This window comes from Microcebus murinus, chromosome 25 (genome assembly GCF_040939455.1).
Source record: "Microcebus murinus isolate Inina chromosome 25, M.murinus_Inina_mat1.0, whole genome shotgun sequence".
Lineage (NCBI taxonomy): Eukaryota > Metazoa > Chordata > Mammalia > Primates > Cheirogaleidae > Microcebus > Microcebus murinus.
The window spans coordinates 6,161,014-6,183,450 of record NC_134128.1 but is presented as its reverse complement, the minus strand read 5'-3'; the positions used below and the strand labels follow the sequence as shown (position 1 = coordinate 6,183,450).

The 22,437-nt window shown below is 41.1% G+C and overlaps 1 protein-coding gene across 1 annotated transcript in view; it reads left to right on the top strand.

Moving 5' to 3' along the window:
• The first annotated feature begins 1,479 nt into the window (after positions 1-1,479).
• Positions 1,480-22,437, top strand: part of GPR158 (G protein-coupled receptor 158) — a 349,181-nt gene continuing 328,223 nt past the window's right edge. The window contains exon 1 of the mRNA XM_012777345.3: positions 1,480-2,820. Coding sequence (XP_012632799.2) covers positions 1,934-2,820 — 887 coding nt within the window. The 5' untranslated portion in view covers positions 1,480-1,933. The remainder of the gene's footprint in view (positions 2,821-22,437) is intronic.

Here is a 22,437-nt window from a genome sequence, read left to right as displayed (position 1 = left end):
CTATAAAAAGTTGCTTGGAGACCTTGCACTGCAGTTTAGAAAACTGGTTGCTATGTCTTCTTCCAAAGCCCTCATCACTGGCACATCAGGCAGACTTCTCCTCTCGGGTGAGGACATGGAATTTTAACTAATTAGCGTCATCATCATAATCTTCAGGCTCATTCACTAATTTAGCAACTATTTAGAGAAAACCTACCATGTGCCAGGTAGTGTTCCAGGTGCTCAAGATACTACAGTGACCAATGCAGACAAAGATTTTTGTTCTTTTGGATCTGACATTCCAGTGCTTAAGTGTTTTCTCAATAGGGAGAATGGTATGGTCTAAGTGTTGCTAGCTTAGAATGCCATGAGGGACATTTTTATTGTTAGTTGGGAATCGAAGTGTCAGAAGATACTCTTAAATTCTTTAATAAACTTCCAATACAAAATTAGACTGTGTTAAGGGGTTTCCTAATAATTTGGAGGGCTTGGCATATTTATTCAGCTCTTCTTTCTTCTGCTGGGCTAACCAGAAGTCTCAGTTCTTACCTCTCAATTCCAGGAACTCCCATTCAGAATGACTTCCCTTCTCACTCAACTCAGGCTCATACTCATTCTCTCACAGTCCAACCACTCTTGCCCTTTTTACCTGTTCTCTCCCTTATGCACTTTTACTTGGGCACATTTTTACAGATTCCTCTTCATTCTGGCCCCCAAGCAGAGATTCCTTAAATATGGCATCTCCCTGCCCCCACCCAAGCTCAGCTGGTGGATGTCTCCATCACTCCCTCAGAGCTAAGACCAGCCCCAGCAAGTGGGCTTTAATCATTTCTTTAACTGACAACAAGGAAGAAGATTTGACAATTTGCTTAAAACGAGCAGATGCTCAGGAGGACACGTCTCCATCCTACGTCCCTCCTCCCAGATTTCAGAGAGAAATGAAAACTACTCCCTTCTCCCTCTTTTCCAGGCGAAGGAAAAGGCTGGCAGCTAGGCATGCAAGACGCCAACACCCTCCTCCTCAGTGCGTCCAAGTTTCCTCCGCTCCGAGGCACAGTATCTCGGCTTCGCCCTCGCTGCCGCCCACCCCGCCCACCCCCGCAGGCTTCCGAGTCGCCAGGGAACGCGAGCGGGTGACAGGACGCGGCCGCCTCGCGCGCGCCGCCCCCGCCCCGCGGCGCCTCGGGTTCAGCACTGGACAGCGCCCGCGGCCGGCAAATGGCAGCGGCTGAGTGACAGGGGAGCCGACCAAACAGGGAGCAGGACGGCTTGAGGCCGCCCTGCACGGGTTCGGTTGCGGCCAAGCTGTCTCTTTAAACTGGCTTTCCTCCGGGAGCCGCGGAGGCAGGAGCGTGCCGTGGCCGGAGCAGGAGGCCCCCGCGAACGCGCTGCCCGGCCCCCGGCTCCGGGGCCGCCGGCGTCGTGGAGACGCTCGGCTCCTGGGACCGACCGGCTCCCGCGCCGCGGTGCGGGGCTCGCGCTCGGCGCCCGCGGCGAAGCGGCCGAGGAGGAGCCACCGCGGGAGGCGGGAACGACCTGCGGCGGCGAGATGATGGAGCCGCGTCTCGGGCGGCCGCGCCGGCGGCAGCTCCCGAGCACACCTCAATGAGCGCGGCGGCGGCGCGGAGCAGGCAGACGTAAGGCGGCTAACTATAGCGCCGGGAGCGCGGGATGCGACCCGCTCCGCCCCGGGCTCCGCGGTGCGCAGTCCCGGCCGGCCCGCTGTGCCGCGGGCACCGCCAGCACTGCCACAGGTGATCTGGTTTCCCGTGACCGTAGCTTAGCGAGCGGGCCAACTGCGAAGCACTCCTGCTTTAAAGTCCTTCTGGACCGGGTGCCATCTGGAGAAGGGGAAGACTCTTTAGTGAAAGTCTTACGGCTGAGAAATTGAGGATCGGCATTGAAAAAGTGACTCCGCGCACCTCCTCTCCTCTCTGCGAGACAGACAGGGGCCATGGCTTACCCCCTGCTGCTCTGCCTCCTGCTCGCTCACCTGGGATTGGGAGCTGTCGGCGCCAGCCGCGACCCTCGGCCGGACTCCCCTCGAGAGAGGACTCTGCGGGGGAAGCAGCACGCCCAGCAGCCGGCTCGAGCCTCTGCCTCGGACCCCTCGGCGCCCTGGAGCCGCTCCAGCGATGGCACCATCTTAGCGCAGAAACTCGCCGAGGAGGTGCCCGTGGACGTGGCCTCTTACCTCTACACCGGGGACTCCCAGCAGCTGACGCGAGCCAACTGCTCCGGACGCTACGAATTGGTTGGCCTGCCCGGGAAGTCGCCAGCGCTCGCCAGCGCTCACCCTTCCTTGCACGGGGCGCTGGACACACTGACACACGCCACCAACTTCCTCAACATGATGCTGCAGAGCAATAAGTCGCGGGAACAGAACTTGCAGGATGACCTGGAGTGGTACCAGGCGCTGGTGCGGAGCCTGCTGGAGGGCGAGCCCAGCATCTCCCGGGCGGCCATCACCTTCAGCACCGAGTCGCTGTCCGCGCCGGCCCCACAGGTCTTCCTCCAGGCCACGCGGGACGAGAGTCGCATACTGCTCCAAGACCTGTCCTTCTCCGCACACCACCTGGCCAATACCACGCTGGAGACCGAGTGGTTCCACGGGCTCCGGCGCAAATGGAGGCCCCACTTAAACCGCCGCGGCTCCAATCAGGGGCCCCGGGGCCTGAGCCATAGCTGGCGGCGCAGGGACGGGCTCGGCGGGGACAGGAGCCATGTCAAGTGGTCTCCGCCTTACCTGGAGTGCGAGAATGGGAGTTACAAGCCTGGGTGGCTGGTTACTCTTTCCTCTGCCTTCTACGGGTTGCAGCCTAATCTGGTCCCAGAATTCAGGTAGGGAGGGAAAAAAGGCAAAAGCAAAGCCTTCCTTTCGGTTTTGCGGGTGGGCGCGCCTGTGGGGAAGGAACACTCAGCTGTGGCACGCTTCTCACCCTCAGAGCTGAGATCCGGGTTTAGGGGCGCCCCATGTGGGTGCAGGAGCTTAGGGGTGAGAAGCGCCCCACGCCTGTCAGCTTCAGACACTCAGCGACAGCCTTTCTCTCCAACGATCAGCTTCCCGCGGGGCGAGGGACTCGGGAGCACTTGGTAGAGCACAGACTTCGGCAGCTTTATGCTTCCCTCCATCTCTCCGGATAGCGGGGAGGGGCGTTCCCCATCAGGGGCGATGCGACAGAACTTGGTGAGCTGGGGTGTGCCCGCCAGACACAGAGTGGCGAGCATCAGATGAGAGATGAGAAATGGGAGTGAGAGGAAGAGAGTTCCTTATTTCTGCCACTTTAGGGTAGCCTCTGTCTGCTTCCTACACGTGTAGTTTGGGCACTGGTCTGTTGTTAGTCAGTTCCCAGAGTGTATAATTAAAACGGTGCTATCCCCCGGGCAGTTCTGTCCCTAAGCAGTGAGTCAGTCTCAGCAGTCTAGCTGTCTCCAAGATCCAGACTTTGCAATTTGGTCAGTGTGCTCCCTCTACCCTCCCCTGCAACATCGTCACCTCCTTGGTGCTTTTTCCCTCCTGTTCCCCGTGTTAGGCATACCTAAGGGCTCCAGCCCTTCACACACTCACATACTTCATAAATGAACTTAGTTTTCTTGGCAAGGGAGTAAATCAGTTCTGGTTGAATTCACTCAGGGAGCTTGAAGGAAACTTAAACAGTTTTGTTTCCTGTCTCAAGTTATAGCATTTGCGGAAGCTAAGAATTTACAAATTAGCAGGTGGTAACTTCAGCCCTGGAAAGTGCCTGACCTTTGAGGTGAGGAATTTCTAGAAGCAGCTGTTAAGAGAGGATGTGAGGAAGGACCAGAAAGCAAAGAGTAGGAACTCCAAACAGGGTTTGGGAGACTGACTGGGATCCTCCCCTAGTCTCATGATGGGAGGCTCTGGGTAGAAAGTATGGGGGCCAAGAGGTTGCTTCTGTTCTTTTAAAAAACCTGAGCAGAAGTAAGAAACCTTTGTGTGTGTGTGTGTGTGTGTGTGTGTGTGTGTGTGTACAGCAAGGACAGGATGCTGATCTGCTGAAAGATGCCAGATCCAGATCAAGTACTGGGTGGGCAAGTGGGGAAAGTCCAAAGGCTTGTTTGCCTTGGCACTGCCATTTATTGTCGAATGACCTCCAGCTAGTTGCTTAATTTCTCTGGGCCTCAGCTACTTAGCTATCAAGTGACAGAGCTGAACTAGATAGTCTCTAGGGAGCCATCCAGCTATAAAATTCTGTAGCTTTTAATGCTGGCAATACTTGAAAAGGCATGAATGAAAAACAGCCCCTTTTCTCAGATTCTGCAAGACCATATTAAATGTGTGTGTGTGTTTCTGTCTCTTATAAAGGTCTTGTCTTAAACCAGAGTAACTCTTTCCTACTTTCAAGATAATCTCATTTCCTCCTTATTCCTGCAGGATCCTATTAGTAAGAGCTGAGCCCAGCTTTGAATCTTGGCCATATTGTTTGCCCAGAAGAGGAAAAATCAGTAGATGCCATTCACTGCCAGCAAAACATCTGTGGACTTTAGATGAGCCTTTTTAGGGACCTCCAAGTCCCAGGATCTGTGTATGCCTAGCTGGCAAGCCAGCTATTCTATGTAACATTTACTTGATTGATGGCAGGCTCTGTGCTAACTGCTTTGCATGCCTCGTCTTGATTAACCCTCCCAATGACCCTATGAGTTAGGTTTTACTAGTTTCTCTATTCTACGGGAAAGGAATCTGAAGCACAGAGAGGTTAAGCTTCTTGCCTAAGATTGCACAGCAGTTAAATAATATAGCCAGGATTTAAGCCCACTTCATACTTCATACTGTAAATACCAAGATGCTAACTCTGTTTTATGCAGGTGTCCCAGGGGTGCTGCATACAATGTAGCTGCTGCACAAAATGTATGTATTTTCAAGGGTCAGATATGGAGCTGGGGATAAAAACAATTCATTTTCAGAATCACTTATCTTAAGGATTAGGATCAGAAAATATAGGTTGCCTGACTGAACCCAGTGCCGTCTGCCACCCAAGATGAAAGGCTGAGGCCACAAAGGGTCTGAGGTTCTCAGGGCTCACATGCCCCTAATTATTATTTATTTATTTTTTACCATGTCCAGAAAATACTTTGTTTCTTTAAATGCCTTCATAGCCATTGATGGTATTCTTCAACCCAGGCACAAAGCCAGCCATTTAGTGTCTGGCTCTCTACAGAAGCTGGCTGGTCTCAGCAACATCACAAAAAGCAGAATAAACGCTCTCCTGTGAGTGCTTTGCCCCTGTGTCCTGTGCCCCTCACATACTGTATTGAGAATTCGCACAGATGTTAATTATAGGAACTGGAAGACAATCTTACAGGGATCAGATAGTTTCACCTGTTGTTTCATAGACGAAGAACCAGAACTAGAAAGGTGAAGTGACTTGTTCACAAATCACATATCAAGTTTGTAGCAACAATAGAAATGGGATCCAGGCCATCTGCCTCTGGTGTACACTATGCTTGATATGCATATATCTAAAGCACATTTCTGTGGCTCTCTGGACCTCTGGAAACAAACTATGTTGGGGACATACTTTATTCTCTATCATCTTTTAGGACAAAAGAAAAGATTAGCTCATAGAACATGGCTGCTGACTTTTTAAAAAAGATTAATTTCACATATTTGAGGTACTGTTTAAGTGAGCTTTTTCTGTTCATATCATGAAAGGAAAAGATTTTTTTGTTGTTGATATTTAATCATCTAAGATATGTATTCTAAAATTCTACAAAATAGAATAGAATTCTACCAAAAAAGAGAGAGAAGTAATTTAAGGTATATCCTAAAATCTTTTTATCTATAACATTAGGTTTGTGATGTCTTTATAGAGTTTTCCTTAAAGTTGGAGCTCTTTGGTTTGCATAATAATTTTTCTTTGTGGAATTAAAGGTCCTATGGAGTTGCATCCCATTCTGCTGAATACATAGACACCTCTCTGGTGGTGGTTAGAATTGTTTAGTGCCTAGGATGGGTAAGAATTTACTTAAGTGCTTTTTGAATTTAAATGAAGTTTAGTTCCTTTGGGAATTGAATCTTTTTTGATAAGCTGAAAGGGAATTTGGAATTCATTTGGTTTCATCTTCTCATTTTATAGTCAAGGCAACTGAGACCCAAAGAACTAAAGAAATTTTCTAGAAGTGGCACAGCTCTTTTGTGGCAGGTTAGAATTAATGGGAACCAATATTTACTGAGCACCTACCATATGTAGGTGCTTTTTATATACCACTGCATTTAATTCTTAGAACTGAGGCAGTTACAACTTCCAAAAAGTTGAGCAACCTGCCCAAGGTAACACAGCTAGTAAATTAGGGAGCTGAAATCAAATTTAGATCTATCTCATATGAAGCCTGTGTAGCTTTTTCGCCACCCTATGCTGCTTTCTATCTCTTGATTTCCCAATTTTGTTTTCATCTTGTTATTAAAAAAACAAGATGGTATTGGCTTGAAGTAATTAATATCCTTGGCTCAAATAAATGATATACATTTATTCTTTTCAGGCCAATCACACAATCATGTATGTTGTAAGTGAGAAGAATATTCAATCTGAGTCAGAACTTTACCTCAAGTTCCAGCTTTGTCTTTGACTGGCTGTATTACCTGTCTGGAAATCAGTTTCTGCATAATTAAAATGTGGAAATGGACTTGATGGTCTCTACGTACCTTTACAACTCTTTGTTTCAGGAGTTTGTTAAGTGGCCTATCCAAATGGTCAGCAAGAAAGCTTTGGAAGCAGGGTTGATAACACAAATCCAGTACTTTGTGGAAATGACATATCTGGGAGAGTCACATGAAGAAGAAACCAAGTGAATGTCAGATCTGGTGTTTGGTTAAAAAGGAAACAGGGCGATGAAGGAAAGATCACAACAGTGTGGAAATCTCTTCTTAGAAACTAATGAACGTTAGTGTTATTGATTCACTGGCTGCCTGAGAGTCACTCTGCTTTCGCTCCTTCACATACATATACCCATATACCTCATTCAGTGATTCTAGTGCAGATTTCTGCTTTCAACAAAAGAGGGCCATTGAGTATAAGGGAAATGACCACCTTGCTCTAGACCAAACTTATCCTGTGCTTTTATTGTAGGAGCTGGTAATGGTGAAGGGACTTAACTATAGGAACAGCCCAGAGCTATATTCCTGGATTATAGATTAAAGGGTTTTAGATGAAGTTCTGCTATTGAGGCTTTTGAGTCTCAGTTATGTCATCTGTAAACTGTGAATGGTAATGTGCATCTCCTTTGGGATTCTCTGAAGACTAAATGAAGAACTGTCATTACATAGGAAGTTCAGTAAATGTTTCTGTATCACAGCTTCTGTCTTCCCAAATGCTGTCCTCAGCTGGCCATAACTTTCTGAGTTTAGCTGTATTAAAGTCATGTGATTTACAGTAATTTATAATTTAGATAGTGGTACAGTTTTTTTTCCTAATCATTGTGAAGGCTTGTAATGGCAGTGGATCATGGTAGAGGTTTTGACCTTAGAGACGGTGTTGGCACAAGTCTGGATCACATCCTTGACTTATGGTGATACCACGGGCAGCAGTTGCCTTTCCAAGCCTCAGTTTCCTCAATAGTAAATTGAGGAGGTTGGACTAGATGACCTGTAAGACCCCTTATAACTCTAAAAGTCTATGATTATGCACATAATTCTATGTGTCACTATAACTTCTGGAGTTTTATTTGATTCATTGCTGAAACCAGTTAATGTATTCTCGTATAAATGCAGAACATGTTCGTATGTTCTGTTTGACTTTATAATGATAATTTACTCATAGAATATTTAGAAAAAGCCCTATCAATGTACGCTGAGTTACATATATAATGAAAATGAGAACTCCAATTCAAAATAAGAACAAGCACCATCTGAGTTTACAGATTTGAAATCCCCCCCTGAAATGTACTTATAGTCAACATGAAGTTGTTGCTTCACAGATTTCTAAACTGAGGGCTTCAGTATATTTCTGTAATTTCTCTCAAGATAATCAATGTTTAGACATTTTGAAGCTTCTTACTCTTAAAAACAAACTGTTTTCAATTTGTCTCTGTAGTTGGCTTTACAATTTCAAAAAGGGCTATTTATTGTGGTGTAGCAGTGGCACAGGATTATCTTGCATTTTCTGGAATATGAATTTGGAAACAGAAATGAGATTTCTAAGACTGCCAAATAAATTACAAGAGTATATGCCTACTCTCTGGGGAAGGAACTGATGCTCTCACTGCACTGATTTTACAGCCTCAACTTCTAGATAAGCCAAATGTTATTTTCAACTTCAGAAAGGCAGCAGTTTGTTGTACATGGTTTGGGTTTTAAGGCTACCCATTTTCAGTCCCAAGAGTGCTATTAAATTCAACATATACTGCATTTTATGATTATATTGTAATATACTGGGATGCCAAGAAGTATGTTGTTGATGCTATTTTGCAGTTGATTGGTACAGAAGCATTAGGGCCTTGTCTGTTTTCTCTCTTCAATTCTGGTTTGGTGTTCAGAGAGTTGTTTATATAGAATTGCTAAGACGGCACATTAGGATTTTGATAACTTTGACATCTTGATGGCCATTATGTGCAGATAGTATTGTGGCTATGCTTGGGAGAGTTTGCAGCCAACAGTGTTACAAAGCTCTTTCCCAGCACAGCAATGTCACAGGCATCGGTGGGGCTTGTTTTGCTGGTCTTTTAGCCTTATCTGCTTTTTGGTTTTTAGTAATAAACTACAGTCTGTTTAGTAACAAGCTAACATTACACATAGTGTAATTTCCACTTTGGTCGGGCAACTGTTCTCCCAACAAGTCTTTCTTCCTATAGGAAAAACCTGACCCATAAAAATATCTAGGTGGATGCCTATTTCATGAAATACTTCTTCAGTTTAGGAGAGAATTAATTCTCTTGGCTAAAAGTCTTTCACAGTTTTTTTCCTCCCTCTTTCCTATAATGTAAAACCTAGTATAGGAACCAGGACTGAATTTCCTTTTATACGTAAGGATATTATAGTACCTCAAAGCAATCACAGGATACATCTAATTTCATTACCTTCATTACAGGCAGAGTTTAAAGAAAACACAGGTTAGCTTAAATGTGATCTAATCCTGGTAAATAAAAGTTTACTTTTCCAAACAAAAATCTTGTTACCTATCATTTTGTCCAAGAAGGCAATGTACCCCCCACCCAACACACACACACACACACACACACACACACACACACACACACACACACACTTCTAATTAATTGTGGTCTAGTTACTTTTTATTCATTATAATACCTGTTATAACTTTCCCCAGTTAAAAAAATATAACTAAATCAAGACTATGTAGAAATTTAAAAAATCCTGTCCAATTAGCAAAGTACCCAGTACACCTACAACTTAAAAGGAACCTTAAGAGTTACATAAGATTTTGAGTTTTTTTTTAACCTTGCTTTCTCACCATTTATGTTTTGTCTGATGTATATGCCTTCTTACATTATGGAAAAACCTGTATAAAATAACATGACACATGGCTTTTACCTGAGAAAGAGGAAAAGTTGCTATGGTAAAGAATAATGCATTTTATCAATTCTAACATGTACCATTTTCACATTTTGATGTCTCTCAAATTAAAATGTATCTTTGATTGAGGGCACGTCATTTTTAATTGTCATTTTCTTTTAGTGATATATAATAAAACAATGTATCATACAATTAATACCATCTTATATTTGATGAAATTTGATATTTGGAAATGAGAAAGTAAATTCCAAGGTCTCTCCAACTATAAAGTTCTATTATCATTTATTAAAGTTATCAAGATACAGCAAAAGTACATATAAAGAAACATAAAGTATAGGCCTTACTGCTGTATATAATTTAGATTGCTATTTGTCTTCATAATCATTTTGTTCAAAATAGACAAGCTACACTAAAACATTTAGCCACATTTTCTTTTTAATGTTTGTGAAATACACAAAACATTGGGCCAGAAACTAGAGAAACTTTTATTTTCAGAACAGGTAAGGTAAGACTCTCAGAATAGGTAAGGTTAGGAGCAAACTTATTCCCACACCATCTGGCAAAATGTTTTCACTTCACACTATGGAAAAATGCCTACCATAGTGAAAATAAAAGACCACTGATAGAATAGGAGGCAATCAATATGTCTCTCCTTTCTAAAGTGCTTAAGGTTTCACAGTGGAAGTAAAAACTTCTTGTGCAGCAATATAACTAGTTTTGGCCAATGTGATTTAAACAGAGTTGTAGTCAGGATGAGTGCTTTTTCTTTCCTTTTTTCCAGTTGCCTGGGATGGAATGAAGAGTTTGTTTTTCCCTTATTTGGTGCCTCTGACTACTGTGTAAAGCCAGGTTTCTCAGCCATAGCACTACTGACATTTTGGGACAGATAACAATCCTTTGTCTTGTTCATTGCAAGATGTTCAACAGCACCTGTGACCTCTACCCTACTAGATGCCAGCAGCAACCCCCCTTCCCCCCACAGCATTCCTGCCAAATGTGTTTACAGACATTGCCAAATATCCCCAGGGGGGCAAAGCTGCCTCTGGTTGAAAACCACCAGTGTGAATTCCACCAGGACAACATATGACACATAGCATATAATATGCTATTCTGGGGCTATCTTTATTTCAAAGGTTCTGGATATATGTGTACATGTATGTGTATCTACCTCTGTGTATGTGTGTATATACATTCACATATATATATTTGTCAGATCACATTTCTATTTAATATTTAGAATACAAGATCATTGCATATATAGACCCTGACATGCGAATTGAAAAATTTTGATGGATCTATGGAATATTAATGAATTTACATTTATATGTCATCAGGGCTCAAAAATAACATCTGAACATATTATTCACAGAATCTGTTGCTAAGCATGGTTTTATTACTTACATGGTTAAATGTTTTATTTTTAAGGTTTCCCATTAAAAGAAAAGGAAAGGTGTGTGTGTGTGTGTGTGTGTGTGTGTGTGTGTGTGTGTCTGGAGAAATAGAGGAGGGGGAAGTTGGTGTGGAGAGAAGAATCGGGAGGACAGAGGAGAGCGGGGGAACAAATGGAGATGAATGAACAGATGAAAAACAATTAGCAATCTCATGCTGTGGAATATTGTTTTACTTTTTATATGAAGCTGTGTTTACCACTGACTGAGCAATTTTACAGTTCTGATGAAACTGAACTATTAATATTTTCCCCTAGTAGGTAGTTGAGGAATCAAGTTCCTGAAGATTTAATCATTATAAAGATAAGCTGCCTGTGCTTGCATTTCAAAACTTTATTTCAGGAAGTCAAAGGTATTATTAGGCTAATTCAGTGCTTATCCCTTTAAAGGAATATTAATACCTTAAACTGTATATTTAAAAAACATTCTGTTTGCTTTTAACTTTATTAATTCAAGTAGAAGTTAGGGTTAGAATTTGAACTTTGTAGAAATGAATTTCCTAGAAGTAATGACTGAAATGCTATATTACATAGATATTATTTAAGGCTTTAATGAACATGTTTAAAGATGCAGTTTTAATATTACTAATATTTAGAATTCTGTTGAGTCAGAAGAAAGCTTCAAAGAAACAAAACAAAACAAAACAAAACAAAACAAAACAAAACAAACCAATGACCACAAGATGAAAAAAAAGTTTAGGCTTCACAGTGCAAATTACCTTAGCACAAACTGATGAGTGACCACTTCTTAATTCCGTATCTGTAAACACATAACATACATGAGCTGCCCTGACACAGGAAGGAGAAGCTTGCTGATGTATTTTGTGTTAATTATGAAGAAATGAGAGACAATGTTGTAAATGTTACAGTTGAGACCAAAGTTCCTAAAAAGAAAGGTGAAGATTATGGATTTTTCTGGATAAGGCAAACTTACGAGAAAGCTCTTTCAGGTATTGATTTAATAATTAGTTTTGTAGGAACTAATACAGTCCTCTGAAAGTTATTGAGCAATATATCTGTCTTTCACTTTTATGAAGAAGAGGCATATAACAACAAATGATATTGGGGCATTCTCCAATTTCTTTTTATGGGTGACGAAATTGACACCAAGTGGTGACCATCATTTGCGCTACCCATGGCTGCAGTGAATTTTTGTTTAATAATAGGCATAAATAAAAAGACATTGAGTCATTAAGTAAAGGTTAATTTATGTTCATTATTACTTGATCCCAACTGGGCATCAGGATCACCTGGAAGAAACTGATAATATGTCCCTCTGATCTCCCCAGACCTTGTGAATGAGGCAATCTGAGGACAGGATCAGAAGTTTATCTTAAAAACAAAGTGTCTGTAATTCAGAGGTGGCTGGTCCTTAAACACAAACTTGGGGAAAAAGCAAACTATTTGATAACGTTGAAACATATATAACTCATTGTACAAAACTTCAGGAATAAAACTTAAATTTTGTAAATATTCAGCAACTTTAGCTTTAGTCATTGAAACAAATGTGGTTACCGGCTATACTGGGTACCTGAAGCATTCCAATATTGTGAATGATGCTACCAGGACTGCAAACTTTAGAATGTCTGGCAGGTTCTTCCCGAAGGCAGGGAGCTCATAGGTACTGAGGCTTGCAAGGAGAAACCATTCAGTTATATATACTCCTGTTTCTCCCTCACTTTATTTTGGGTTCTTTGTTTTCTCACCTTTAAAATAGGGGGCTATCATAATAAAAAGCTGCCTTTGTTACTATTTGTCTCCTTATGTAAACATCCTCTTCCCCAATGTCCGTCAAGCACAAGGACCATATTTTATGACTTCCTATATTCAGTGCCTTTTGAAACTACTTTGCAATTTCAGGGAGGCAGTATAGATGAGTGTCTAGGAAGATGGGCTTTGGGATTGTAAATCTAGATTTGAATCGAAGTTTCCACTTTCACTTACTGTGTGACACTGGACAAGTCATTTAACTTTGCTTGTGACTCAATTCTCTTACTGCAAAGGGTGTAGAGTATCTCCTATTGTTGTAAAGCATAAATAATCTTAAATATGTAAATAGGCTAACATAATTTCTGCAATGTACTATCCTTTTAAAAAAAAATTTTAGAGTACAGATGGTCCCTAACTTAGAATGGTTTGACTGACAATTTTTTGACTTTATGATGGTGCAAAAGTGATACGCATTCAATAGAAACCATACTTCTGTGTAGTATTCAATAAATTACATGAGATTTTCAACACTTTATTATAAAATAGGCTTTGTTTTGGATAATTCTGCCCAACTGTAGGATAATGTAAGTGTTCCAAGCATGTTTAAGGTGGGCTAGGCTAAGCTATGATGTTTCGGTAGGTTAGGTTAGATAGATAATAAATAAGAAAAATAAAAATAATGAATACTTCTTGATAGAAGCAAGTGCTATAAGAAAATAAACAGGATAATGTGGTAGAAAATGGCTAAGAGGTAGAGTAGGGTGCATTAAATAGGATGGTCAGGAAAAGACCTCTTTGAAGAGGTGGCTCTGAGTTGAGAGGTGAAGGATGAGGAGACAGGGAGCAAACTGAGGTCATCCTGTTCCAGATTGGGAGCAGCAACAACAAAGGCATCGAGATAGGAATGAGCTTCAAGGACTCTAAGAACAGAAGCAAAGCCAGTGTCGCTGGAATGTAGTGAGAGGTGAGTAATGTGGTAGAAGATGAGAGGAAGGCATGGAGAAGGTGCTAAAAAATGGTTAAAATGTTGTGATAATACAGGAACATGTTAGGTGCTTTAAACATTTCTACCTCTCCAGTAATATGTAAATTGTGAATGTATCTTCATTTCCCCCCTCTGGATGGCTTTACTGTACTGCTCTTGTTTTACTTGGCCGCCTCTTTCCTTTTAATTCTTTCAGTTGTAGCCTTCCTTCCCATTGCCTTCTTGAGCTTTGGGAGCTTGAGTTTTCCTGTTTCTCTGACGAGATTTCAGTAAATGGATAAGCTATTTCTAATTGCTCTATACTTGAATGTAAATGATTAAGTTGGACTGTTCGAAAGGTAAGGGAGGTAGCAATAGGAAATCCTGAATTCCTTGCAAAAACCACTTTGGTGCTTTTCTTGCTCCCAGGCTTAGCCTGTAAAGTGAAACACTTTACAGACACAAACAGCAGGAGAACAAGGGGAGAGGCACAGTGGGTCAACTCCTGGCAAAATATTTCTTTTCCTCTCCAGCATGCCTTGGATGACATCCAGCAGGTCCCCGACCTCTTTCAAGCTGGCGGCTGGCAGGGCTTGTTATTTGGCATTTCCTGACACACACTTTGTTGCCTATTATGGTGAGTCTAAGATGTGGAGGTCAGGGGCTGCTGAAAGACCTGCCAGTAAGAGGCACAAGGTGGAGGAGTGAGACTGGAAAATCCAGAGGTGAGCCCACTAACGTTTGGGACGTGAACTTGGAGGAGGCAGACTCCGTGTGACACGAAAAGAATTACAGGCGGGAGTATTTCCAATGATGAATATTAACAATGGAAAACTGTGACTATGGGTTTTGGGAAATGAAATCAGTAGCTTCTTCAATATGAAAATGTGGAACTTAGCTTCTTTATGTTCTTCTTTCTTCCCTCTACACTCTCCATTGTTTTATTACTTATATTTTTGTTTTTAATTTTTCTGTTGGTTACCTTGGTTTTTGTATCTATAAATGTTAGACAGTATCTTCTATTCTTTACTTTCCCTCCTTTGCCCTACTACTACTGTTCCTTATTCTACTATTTTTTTTTTTTTTTTTTTTGAGACAGAGTCTCGCTTTGTTATCCAGGCTAGAGTGAGTGCCGTGGCGTCAGCCTAGCTCACAGCAACCTCAAACTCCTGGGCTCAAGCAATCCTCCTGCCTCAGCCTCCCATGTAGCTGGGACTACAGGCATGTGCCACCATGCCCGGCTAATTTTTTATATATATATCAGTTGGCCAATTAATTTCTTTCTATTTATAGTAGAGACGGGGTCTCGCTCTTGCTCAGGCTGGTTTTGAACTCCTGACCTTGAGCAATCCGCCCGCCTCGGCCTCCCAAGAGCTAGGATTACAGGCGTGAGCCACAGCGCCTGGCCTTATTCTACTATTTTTAGATGAAGACTGTAATATTTACATTCAGTTACTGTTGTAAAAAAAAAATCTGTGCTTTGTCCATTAGTTTCCTCCAAGAATTGAAACTTGAAAAACTGAATCCCTGCATTTCCAGAATGTTCTAAATTTCAAGGTCCAATAGGTCATCTCTCTGTTTTCAGATCATTTGCTCAAAACCATGCTACAGTTTGTGAATGCATCAAGATTTTTCACATATTTTCCCCACCCTTGGAGTTGCTAATTGCCTTTCTTTTTCATGTTAAACAAAAAGAAATCATACTTTATTTCTAAGCTCTTCCAACTTCTTAAATCATTCCATTTGTTAAAGAAAATTCCCATTTTTGCTGAATACATTCTTGAAGTCTCTTAATTTGTACAAGTTGCTTTAGGTCTTCTGCAGAAAGACTTTCTGGAAAGATCTCTGTCACAGATCTTTTCAAATTATTAACCTTTTGGATTAGTTCAACAACTGTGTGTTGGGTGCAAGGCTTCTTATTTCTAGAATTCTTCTTCACCCCATGGAGCACATTCTTAAATATTTTTTTTCACAAAGGAAATGTAGAGGGTAAAATTCCTAAATCTTTTCATGTCTGAAAATGTCTTTGTCTTCAAGCATGATTGATTGTCAGAACTTAGAAATATAGGTTCAAAGTCATTTTGCCCTCAGAATTTTAAAGACATTGTTATATCATTTTTAGCATTTATTGTTGCTGATGAAAACTTTGATGCTAACCTGATTTATTATACCTTTGTAAGTAATCTCTTTTCTCCTCATGGAAACTTTAAAGATCTTTTCATTTTCTTTGGGTTCTGAATATTCATGACAATGTCGTTAGGTGTGCTTAGATGTGATTCTTTTTATTTACTAACCTTGCCACTTAGTGGGCCCTTTTAGACTTTTTTCACTCACAAATCTGCTTTTATGATTACTTAAATTATTTTCTACTGTCTATTTTCTCTTTCTATAATCCCTAAAGTTGAGTAGTTGACTTTCTGGATTGATCTCTATATTTCTTACCTTTTCTCTCATTTTCCATCTCTTTTTCTTTTTACTTTACCTTCTGGGAGATTTTCTTATTTTTCTTCATTTTTTTCTGTTGAATTAGTTTTCATTTGGCAATCTCTTTTTTTTTTTTTTTTTTTTGAGACAGAGTCTCGCTTTGTTGCCCAGGCTAGAGTGAGTGCCATGGCGTCAGCCTAGCTCACAGCAACCTAAAACTCCTGGCTCAAGCAATCCTGCTGCCTCAGCCTCCCAAGTAGCTGGGACTACAGGCATTCGCCACCATGCCCGGCTAATTTTTTGTATATATATATTAGTTGGCCAATTAATTTCTTTCTATTTATAGTAGAGACGGGGTCTCACTCTTGCTCAGGCTGGTTTCGAACTCCTGACCTTGAGCAATCCGCCCGCCTCAGCCTCCCAGAGAGCTAGGATTACAGGCGTGAGCCACCGCGCCCGGCTTGGCAATCTCTTTTAATGTTCATGAACTCTTTATTGCTCTCAGATTTTTTCTTTTTCATAATTGTATGTTCATTTTCTTAAATCTCTTTGAGGATCTTAATGAAAACATCTATAAGTTAATTCTCTTCTGTTCCCTGAATTATTGCTGTTTGTTCCACATTCTGTTGTTTTGCTTGTTCATACCTGTTCTCCTTTATGCTACCAGTTCTCCTAAATGTGATCCTTAGTTGGTTCATTAGTTTTATGACTAAAGGACTAGGTTAATTTATAAAGTTATATGGGATGTATCTTGTGACAGATGTGTAGGCCTGGTTCCTCAGTAGATCTCTCCCTTGACTATCAGACTTCATTTACTTTAGGATGCCTGAGAAGGAAGTCAGCAGTCTCTGGCCCACCCTACACCTTTATTCTGGGAGAACTAATAATCATTCTGGAAGCCTTAGCTTTTCTGAGACATTTCTTTCAATTCCTTTACAGAATAAGTCTTAGTTTCTAGCTTGGCAATAAATTCCATCACTGCACTCAAGGGAGGGGATGTGCCAACTCATGTAACTATTTAGAAGGAAGTCCTTCAATTCATCACCTTAATGTCTGCTTCAATTTTCACTCCCACTCTTGATACCTGCCAACTCTGGGCTTAAAATCTCTCCGAAAGCTCTCCTGGAAGAGCAGTTTCCACCTCTGCTCCAGCCTTCTCCTGAACATGTCCTGGGCTTGGCTGCCACCACCCTGGCTTGTGATCAGTTCAATCCTGGAGAATTCTATCAAATCTCTGATCAGCTACTTCTCCTCATTGTATTTATTCCCTCTTGTACTTATGTACTGTCATTACAGTTGGATATGAAGGGAGGAGGTAGAGAAACACTTGCTTATTTCACTGATAATTTGAACTTAGATCTTCTAACCAGTCTTCTTACCCTTATACCTAGAATGTGGACATCACATTCAGCTCTTCTACTTGTTAGTTGTGTGGTTTCAGGCAAGGCTTTCACCTCTTTCTGACCCAAATTTCTTAACTATTATTTAGGGAGAATATGGATCATGTATAGTTGGGATATCAATTGAAGAGAATATCAGTCATATCCAGTTAAAATGAGGATGTTTTAAGGATGTCTAGTATGATGTCTATTATCTATTAGGATCTAGAAAAAGACACTATTTAGAAATTAAAAACCTGTGCAGATAGATGGTCAGCTGTGAAATTTGACTTTAAGATCTATATGCATAAGAGCTAACAGAGAAAAAGAGAGCAGTGTATTTAAATTTAAGAAATTATTAACAAAGAAAGATGTATCTTTGCTTAGATTTCTTTTTTTTTGAGACAGTATCTCTCTGTTGACCCAGTTAGATTGTAGTGGCATCATCACAGCAAGCTCAAACTCCTGGGCTCAAGCAGTCTTCCTACCTCAGCCTCCCGAGCAGCAGGGACTACAGCTGTCTGCCATCATGCCCAGCTAATCTTTCTGTTTTTTGTAGAGACAAGGTCTCACTCTTGTTCAAGCTGGTCTCAAACTCCTGACCTCAAGTGATCCTCCCACCTTGGCCTCCCAGAGTGCTAGGATTATAGGCATGAGCCACTTTGCCTGGCCCTTTGCTTAGATATTGAAGTAAAATGCTAATATAAATGGTATGTTTAATTAAATCACCAGGAAATCTCAAGGTATAAGATAATTATTATATATTTTAAGGAAGATTACAGTGTTCAAATTAGACATTTATTTTCTCTGATAGAATATGCTTTGTTCTTATTTTTTCTTTCCTGGCAAGTCAAAAAAATATAACTTTGGATATATTATGTAACTTTTCTGAATCTTATTTTCTTCATCTATAAAATGAGAAAAGTATTTCCTCTCCCAGAGGACTATTTGAATTAAACAAGTCAATAGAAGTGACCTGTCTGTACAGTTCCCTGACAAGAAATTGCCTCATCTCATGCAGAAGTGGTCATATCCAAAGAGATTCCATAAAGAACACTATAGAAGTATTTGATAAAAAAAATCATAGGTTAGCATTATTTCAGTGAAGGAAAACCACTAAAATGAGACATTAATCAGCTACCTCTGTAAAAGTAGCAGCTTCAAGGTATATTTTTCAGAGGGGCAATCATCTATTATCAGATTCTAAACCTTAGCAATTTTAAGAGATGTGCTGCATTTAACTTTGAAAATGAATCAACTATCAGAATTGTATTTGTGGATAGAGGATAGATGTTCCATCCTGATTGACATTACTTCATTTAATATTTATTGGTTCTCTTTTTATCAAATGTGACTTATTTTTTCCACACAAAATGTACAGACCTTCCCAAGGAAGTCTTGACCTGATTGCCAAGAAGACTTCCAAGAACAAGAAGCCAGACAGATGGAAGATGTGTGTACTATGTAAAGTTTTGGCAAGCCTCTCTGGACATGTCTGCTGCAAAGTGGTGTGGGGGAGGAGAACATTTTCTTGCTTTAAGACAGACTGTTGTCAAATTCTTCTTTTAGAGGGGGCTCAGATCTTACAAATCATGTTACCACAGGAATATCAAGTCATGATTGCAACTATGGATAGTTATATGCTTGGAAAATAGATTTAAAAATTGATTTCTGGCAATATTTTGGGAAGATATTTTATTATAAGAACACTAGGAAAAAAATACTGCCTCTTAAATTTGGCCTTCTATATAAGCAGAAAAACAATTGATAATGATATTCTTATATAACTACTGTCTACTGTTTTGTAGAAATGCAAGAGGTAAAAATGAACTTATCATCTTAAGGCTGCACAGTGGGTCACTATATAGCAATGAGGGAAAAATAAAGATTATTTGTCATGAAATTGTGTTCAGGCATCAATAGGCCAACTATACTTTGTCAGATGGTCTGGTCAATGGAAAAGACCCAAGCCCTGTAAAATAATGTTAAGAGGTTTATTCTGAGGTGAATATGTGTGACCATGGCCCAGAGAGCCATGCCCAAGGAGTTGAGCAAATGGTCTCACTGTGATTGGGTTACAGTTTGGTTTTTATACATTTTAGGGAAACAGGAATTACACATAAAGTCATAAATCAATACATGGACGGGGTACATTGCTTTGGTCCCAAAAGGCAGGACATCACAAAGTGGGGGATTACAGGTTATAGGTGGGTTTAAAGAGTCTTTGATTTGTGATTGATTAAAGAAATGAAACTTTGTCTAAAGGCTTGGAATGTTTTAAGTTAAGATAAAGAAGTCTGTTAATCAGAGACAAGCCACCTGACATATACCAAGACTCAAGTGATTTGTTAAGTAAATTGAGGACCTTCAGGTGTGGTTTAAGCTTTGTCTTGCATGGCCTTCGGCCTGTAAATGATTTTTTATCTTATTGTTACAAAGAATAACTTCAGAAGGGACAGGACATAACTAGTCATGTTTGACCTCCCTCCTTTTCATGGCCAGCACCTCAGCTTTAAGAGTTTTTTTTAGGGGAGGTCCTGCTGGCCAAGAGAAGGGTCTATAGAGTTGGCTGGAGGGGGTGCTTAAGATTTTATTTTAGTTCACAGTCTACAATTAGTTCATATTAACAGCTTAGCACTGTCTATGGGTGGGGTTCAGTTAGATTCTGGTGAGGGTCTGGATGGCACATGACATCATGATGACAAGACAATTTCTATTAGGCCACTGGTGTTTTCATCCTTTTTGTTTTTAAGAGAGCATCATAAAAATATTTCTAAGCAGGTTGCCAAGATTTAGAAGTTTTGCCTTAAGTTTTAGAAATAATCATTTGTTTTCCTGCCTTGACCTGTATCAAACACACTTGGTTGAAGAAATGGACCCAAATATGGGTTCTCAAATATCCAGAGTGTTAAGAAAGAGTTGATTAAAAATGAGAACAAACCATTTATTTGGTAGAAGAGAAAATGTTTGGAAGATTGCCTTACTCTAGAGAACTTTCAAGGAGTGAAATAATTATTCTCTAGTTTTAAATTATAACTTTTTCTATTATAAAATATGTATTCACTTAGAAATTATAAAAAATAATGATCAACCAAAATTCTAATCACTCACAATTTTAATGCTCAGAGATAATCACTGGTAACATTTTGGTATATTTCTCTTGTTGTAAAACAGTATTAAAAATATTTTTCCTGTTTTCTAAAAATGTGTATCAAATATCATATACTGTTTTGATTCATATTTCAAAATTTATTAAAATATTCTCCTGCAGTATTATTTTTAATGGTTGCATAGTACATGTATTTAAAGTTTACTAAAAATGCAACCTTGATTTCTGGTAGTTAAACAATTTACTTGCCAGAAGGTAGATTAACTGATGATTTATAAAGGTGCTATCCAGATCCTGTCCAGATTTACTTGCAAGTTAAGCTAGTCCATGACTATTTTATGGATGCTGCCAGAAGACAGGAAGCTCCTGATCAGAGAGAAAGGACTTAATTACTCTAGAGTTTCAAGTCTGTCTGTGTAACTTTCCAATTCTGCCCAAGTCCCACAGGAGTAATGCAAAGGGTCCATGATGGATTCCTGCGCATGCAATGGGCTGTGTTGTAGGATTAGGTAGATAGTTAGAACCTCTGGCTCTTCTCGGGACAAGGGTGCTCTGCTTTGGTGCTGTTTCAAGCAATTGCTCCACCTGGGGAGAAGGATAAGGGCAGGCACTCCATTTTGGTGCTGCCCCACCCCTCAATCCTATCCTGAGCAACTGCTACACCTGGGGAAGGAGAGAATGCTTTATCAATCTAGGAATTCCCCAGCCTAGGCATAAGATTTAGGAAGGGACCTAGAGTAATCTAAGGGTAATTAATATACCATTAGCTTGAAACTGCATTGCACTTCATGACCCCCCACCCCCACCCCTCCAGGTGGGCTTTCTTAGCGGGAGCTCATATATACACAGATGGAATTTTGAGGACACCTGTTGACCATATGATAACATCCTACACCTCTCAAGAGCCCTCCTCTTGACTGGACTAATAAAAGGAAACAATCTGAGAAGTCAAAGGAAGTGAGTGGGTCAGTCAGTGAGTGAGTTGGTTTGTTTCTCTCCACTCTTGGAGACAGACCTGTTTTATTCTACAATAAAGAGCTGCTCTTGTGGCCGGGCGCGGTGGCTCAAGCCTGTAATCCTAGCACTCTGGGAGGCCGAGGCGGGCGGATTGCTCAAGGTCAGGAGTTCGAAACCAGCCTGAGCAAGAGTGAGACCCCGTCTCTACTATAAATAGAAAAGAAATTAATTGGCCAACTAATATATATATATGAAATTAGCCGGGCGTGGTGGCGCATGCCTGTAGTCCCAGCTACTCGGGAGGCTGAGGCAGAAGGATTGCTTGAGCCCAGGAGTTTGAGGTTGCTGTGAGCTAGGCTGACGCCACGGCACTCACTCTAGCCTGTGCAACAAAAGCGAGACTCTGTCTCAAAAAAAAAAAAAAAAAAAAAAAAAAGAGCTGCTCTTGTGAAACTGCTCCCTGTCTGAGGTTACTCCATCGTATTGGCCTTGCTGGTGATGTTTCCAAGAAAGGAGTCAGAGGACCAGGACAACAGTATGGAATTGACACTTCGCTATGTCTGGTCATTCTTCAGCCAAGAGCCACCAAGACCTGAGGACAGAGTCCTACCCTGACATCTTTAGTGCCAAAACCCAGGATTCTGACAGTAGGAGGAGAATTCTAAACTCAAGGACTTGCTGCTTTTACATTAAGTAGAAGGAAGCCTGCTCTTTGTTTGGGGGGAGATGTTACCTCATTTCTCAAGGTTGCTCGCTGCAAAATACAACACCAGAAATGGTCCAAGTGGAGGAGTCAGGACTCTGCATTCTTGGCATACCCAGCAAGACTATGATGGGAAGCTCACAGCCCAGCCATGGCAGAATGCTTCTCCCAATAGGTCCCTTTTGCTATATCAATCTTTGCTACTTCTGGATAGGTATCTTGTCTTATCGTGCTTTGGGGGACGTTTTTCCCTTCCTTTTTTTTTTTTTTTTTTT